Genomic DNA, 5,627 nt, shown 5'->3' with positions numbered 1-5,627 from the left:
TAAATTGAGTAATTAAAATGATTTTTTTTGATAATATAGATTACCCGCGTTTGATTCTAGTCACCCGACTTTTCAGCATTCAATCAAATATGACAATTATATTTTAAATAATTGCCTATTGAATCTTAATTCGATTGGCATAGGTATTGTTATCAATACAGGAGGATATGGATTTGAGTGCGTTGAAACGCATTATCCTCCTATTTATAGGTCGGGGAGGGAATATGAGTAGTTCTAAACATTGTGTCAAAACGAACATATATGATTAGAACTTATAATGAGATTATTAAAAAAAACTATATTTCAAACAATTCTTTAGGTAACTAGAATGAAAACTTGAGCTACTCATGTTAGTCAACAACTCCTATAGTTGACAAAATTTTTGTATAATTTATTAACAATTTTTTCCCTTTTTTTTTAATTCTAACATTTTTTATTTAATATTTTACATATTTAATAATTAAATATAAGACATTTTAAATTTATTTAAATTGAATTTGAGTTAAACGAAAATATAAATTTTTTTATCCAAAATCTGATCCACGAAAGCTACCAAGCAAATTACACAATCAACAGGATTTTCAACTTCAACTTCCCCTAACCCTTCAATGGCTGCGCTACATGCGGGGATAACTTCCTCTAATCAACATTTTGATTTTTGCAAAAAGAATTGGATTCAAATCCAACTCTGTTTATTGTTTTAATCTTATTTGGTATTAACAACAATTTTTTTAATCTTATATCTAAATGATTGCAAATTCTTTTATGTTTGTTATAAAAAATAAATTCTAAATCCAATAATTTTTCTTTTAAATTTCTTAAAAGCTGCGCGATCAAATAAAAATGTATATAGCCATAAGGAAACAGTTGTTTAATTAAATTCTTTTATATAATATTAAAAATTTTATTACATATGCATACGTGGGAAAACCATATATTTAGAATACAGTTGTGTGTTTAGTAATAAATTATGCACACTACACCAAAACAGGCTTTTAGCGGCATTTTCACTATCGTCGCAAAAAATGCCGCTATTGACATTGTTGCTAACTTTTGCGGCGTTTATGAGAAAAAACGCCGCTAAAGATCATGTTCTTTTGCGACGCTTTACCCACAAACGCCGCTAAAGAACATGATCTTTAGCGGCACTTTACCCACAATCACCGCTAATAACCACAAACGCCGCTAAAGGTCATAAAAAATAAAAAAAATAATAAAATATTATAAAAAACCACAAATCGAATTTAGAAATGTATAATTTAATTTGAAGACGTATTAAAATGGAAATTCATGAACAAGATGTATAAGGAATTGTGATCGAGGTACGTTGATACCAATAACATGATCAAAGGACTTAATCATGTAAGGAAAACACATGGTTAGACAGATCTTTTTACATTTTAATACATCATAACCATAATTGGTACAATTTAATACCCTAATTACTACACCAGCTGTAGTTTCCAGTTGAAGAACCTTGATTCCATTGACCTCCTACAGCCAATTTTATAGTTTAGAAATTAGAAATCCACCAGAGACGACATGGTAAGAAAGTGATACAAACCTTCGGGTTTGGAATGATCTCCATCTTGAGTGCATCAGCTTCCACAAGCCTCTTGATAGCATTCAGGTTGACCCACCTGTAACATTGATTATTAGTACTAAGCCAAACAAACAATTCTAACATGTTAAGGCAATATGACTTACAAATTGTTTGTATTGAAAATTTTGAACTTTTCTATAGACTTGAACTCATTGACCTGTTACAAAGAGAGAATCATGTCAGCCTCAACCATAAAGTTTAATTATGCCCCCAATCCAAACATTCATCTAAACGTTGATCTCATTGGAGTTTAATTCACAATATAACTTAAAAAAAAATCTAAACATTCATCTCATTGGAGTTTTTAATTCTTTGATTTGCCTCAAAATCAAACAAACCAATCAAAATGAACGTGCAATACCTAAAAGCATAAGTTCATAAAGCCATAAACCCTACCATATGCTAAAATTTTCTAGTCCCAACATTCATAAAAGTGAAATTAAACAAGCATAGATGTAATGGAGCTTTGGTTAATTATCCCGTTGACTTTCTTTAACGTTTTAAAATTCACTAAAACTAAAGGCACCATGCAAACTAAAGCATTATCTAGTAAAGAGAAACAAATGTAAAACAAGTGGTCTCCAATCAATGTATATATATATATATTTAAAAACACCCAAAAATTAAGTAGTAATTATAAAGACAATAAATAAAAATCAATACCCACAATTAAAACATAAAATGCCAAACATCAAAGAGACTAAGGACAATATATATATACTTATACAGTATATAATAACTCTCCAAACACATGAAAAACTTAAAAAAACTTAAAAAAAAAAGAAAAAAGAAAAATATATATACCTATATCGGATAGTATGCATATCCACACAGATACATGAGTACAAGTAAACAATACACACTAAAAATATTAGAAAATAACATCAGTGATTAAGGACATTAATAGTAACATTAATAGTAACATCATGGCTAGCTAGACTCTGCGCTTATTTGAATGTGCAAGCTGTGCGACACCCTTTCATGCCCAATTGCTATAATACCAAAGATATACTTCCAGATAATGTATTTTTATGGAACTGTTTGGTTTTATTTTCAAGATAGCACCAAAGTATCTAATTAAAGTAGATGAATCAATGCAAAGAAATAATTAATATGAACCACAAAAAATCAAAATATAGTGTACTGTATAGGCATGAACATATCAAAGTGTTAATTCTTGAGCACATTAAGGTGAAATGACATCAGCATTGACCACAAAAGATAAAAGAAAGAAAGAAGCATATGCACAAAGTCACAGGGATAAAGAATGAGTAGGATGTTGGCAAAAAGAAAGTAATCAACAATCAAAAAAGCCACACCTTGATTATAATTGGTTTTCCATCTTTCATTGCATTTTTTAGATCCCCATCCCACCCTAGGAAATAAGCAGCACAAAAAAAAAATCAATAGTGAATATACCTTTACAAAAAAATACAAATAAAACATATAAGAAGCTATTTGGGTCTTATATGTCTCTAGGCAATTCCTGCTTTTACATTTATAAGGAAAGAACAAAATTTCATCATAGCTAATTGGATATTTTAAAAACTACCTTTACGAACTATCCTGCATTCTCGACAAAATTCTATAATCAACTCCTCGGAGGAACTAAAATCCCGTTCCCGTACAGGAGTGGATGCCAATGGTGCACTGAAACAAATAAAATAAGTAAGCATTTTTAAATATATCCATTTGGTATGGATGAGATCTTAGCCATTTGGGGTTATAGAGTTCGGTCTCCAGACATGGTTGATTTAGCAGCAAAAATCAATAGAAGGTACCATCTTAGCAGCAAAAACCAATAGAAGGTACCATCTTAGCTGCAAAAACCAATTAAAATCCAAAACCTAAATTCATGATTTTTTTGAATTTCTTTTTTGAGATTTTATACTACTCTTACGAACCCCAAAACCTAAATTCATGATTTCTGTCATTCAAATCTTGAGAAACATAGTCCCATAAAAATCCAATTAAAATCGAATTCATTACCTGGAAATGTAATCATCATAAACTTGTAACAACTTTTGTTTATCAATTAATAAAATAAAACCTAAATTACACATAAATATTTCATACTAAAAAAAACAAGAACATGATTTTCATCGACACCAATAGAAAAGAAATGAAAGCATAACATTTACTCCAAACTGTCTTCACCAACAACATAATATTTACTCCAAACCAATGAAAGCATTCCCAATATAAAAGAAGTGAAAGCATTACAGTACCTTCGCGACGATGAAGAAAAATGAAACGATCGAAAACCCTATACACAGAGAAGATGATTTCAAGACATTTCAGGGTCATTAACAAATAACAAACAAAAAAATTAACAAAGACAAGAAAACCCAATGTTTAAATGCGCAGAATTGGGAAATTGAACCTTAAATACTAATTCCCCCAACGACAGAATCCGAATGTCTGGCCACCTTCTCTGTCTTCTCTGTGTGGGTTCTGTAAGTTTGCAAGAAATCGAAACAATGAAGCTTTTCCTTATAAACCAAAACACCGAAACACTGAAGCTTTTTAATTGAAGAATCGCATGTAAGAAATCGCAGATAGAAAAAAGAATTAGGGATTTCGACAAATAAGGGATTTGGGGCTAGGAGCGGGGATATAGTCCAAAACTGATTATATGTTTCAAACGACACCGTTTTCTATTTCAATTTTTGCGGCGCTTACAGGGAAACGCCACTAATTTTACAACTTTTACAGCGTATGGAGATAAAACGCCACTAATATTTAATTCGTCAATGAAACGGCGTCGTTTTATTCAATTTTTATTATATTTTTTGCGGCGTTTATTGACAAAATGCCACTAATTATTCACTTTTTAAATATATATTAATAAGTTTATAAGTTTTATTAATATTATTTAAATAATATTATTTAAAAATATGATATTTTTAATTGTTAAAATTTAATAAATTTTATAAATCTTAGAGAGTGTATAATTTAAATATTATCAACATTCAAATTTATAAATTATTAATATTATTCAAATAATGTATTTCAATTTTAAATTTATGCTCTATTTTTAAGTTAATAAACGAATGTAAATAACACAATTAATTTGTTTCATCATAACATATATGCCACGACGAGTCAATAAACTAAGCATTCGTGTCACTTAGAACCCTAATAACATAATAAGAAGTAAAAAAAAAGTATTTGTAATTTTTTTGAATTTGGTATCACAAAAGTAATTAAACCCTAAAATCCATAACACTAAACCCTAAACCCTAAATCCAAAACCCAAAATCATACATTGTAAACCTTAAATCATTAACACTAAACCATAAACCATAAACATCAAGCCCTAAAACACTAAACTTCTATATCTTATAAGCCGTAAACACTAACCTGATCTTAACATTAAAACATAAACCCTAAATCTTAAATCCCAAACCCCAAACCCTAAACCTACACCATAAACCCTAAACTCAAAACTCTAATCATAAAATAATAAACATTATATCATGAACCCTAAAACCCTAAACCGTATATGATAAACCTAAAATACTAATCCCTAATTTAACCCTAAAATATAATTTTTTCGGTGTTAATACCACTAAACCTCATGAAATGTGATGCCGTTTTATCAAACTTTCCACCATTAGCGGCGCTTTTTCAAAAACGCTGCTAAAGTCCAGAGCAATATCGGCGCTCTCGTTAAAAACGCTGCTAATGCCCAGAGTATTAGCGGTGCTTCCTAAAAAATGGCGCTAAAGCCCAAAGCAATAGCGACGCTTTCTAAAAAATGCCGCTAAAGCCCAAAGAATTAGCGGCGCTTTCTAAAAAACACCGCTAAAGCCCAAATCATTAGCGGCGCTTATTCAAAAACGCCGCTAAAGCCCAACGGCGCTTCTTCAAAAACGCAGCTAAAGCCCAGATCATTAGTGGCGCTTTTTGAAAAATGCCGCTAAAGTCCCTAAAGCCTCAGTAAACGGCGCCGTTGGGCTTGGGTTTTTTGCGGCGCTTCCTTATAAACGCCGCTAATGCTCTATTTTTAGCGGCGTTTCTC

General features: G+C 30.8%; 1 protein-coding gene across 1 annotated transcript; it reads right to left on the bottom strand.

Annotated features, from left to right (window-relative positions):
• Positions 1–1,243: 1,243 nt before the first annotated feature.
• On the bottom strand, positions 1,244–4,187 carry LOC107915515 (UTP--glucose-1-phosphate uridylyltransferase). Its single transcript, XM_016844666.2, has 7 exons — positions 3,987–4,187; positions 3,832–3,869; positions 3,156–3,253; positions 2,923–2,978; positions 1,708–1,760; positions 1,565–1,640; positions 1,244–1,494 (listed from the first exon to the last, which is right to left on the bottom strand). The coding sequence occupies exons 4-7, from the start codon at positions 2,950–2,952 to the stop codon at positions 1,276–1,278; spliced, it is 378 nt and encodes a 125-aa protein (XP_016700155.1). The 5' UTR covers positions 2,953–2,978; positions 3,156–3,253; positions 3,832–3,869; positions 3,987–4,187; the 3' UTR covers positions 1,244–1,275.
• Between the last annotated feature and the right edge of the window lie 1,440 nt (positions 4,188–5,627).

The sequence above is a fragment of the Gossypium hirsutum genome, chromosome D10 (genome assembly GCF_007990345.1).
Source record: "Gossypium hirsutum isolate 1008001.06 chromosome D10, Gossypium_hirsutum_v2.1, whole genome shotgun sequence".
Taxonomy (NCBI): Eukaryota; Viridiplantae; Streptophyta; class Magnoliopsida; order Malvales; family Malvaceae; genus Gossypium; species Gossypium hirsutum.
This window is presented reverse-complemented; position numbering and strand designations above follow the sequence as displayed.

Bases quoted from the DNA above. Each gene is read 5' to 3' on its own strand.
- LOC107915515 (XM_016844666.2), bottom strand. From the start codon at position 2,952: ATGAAAGATGGAAAACCAATTATAATCAAG. The intron at 1,761-2,922 runs GTGTGGCTTTTT...TCTTTGTAACAG, and splicing joins GAAAACCAATTATAATCAAG to GTCAATGAGTTCAAGTCTAT. The intron at 1,495-1,564 runs GTTTGTATCACT...AATTGGCTGTAG, and splicing joins AGATCATTCCAAACCCGAAG to GAGGTCAATGGAATCAAGGT.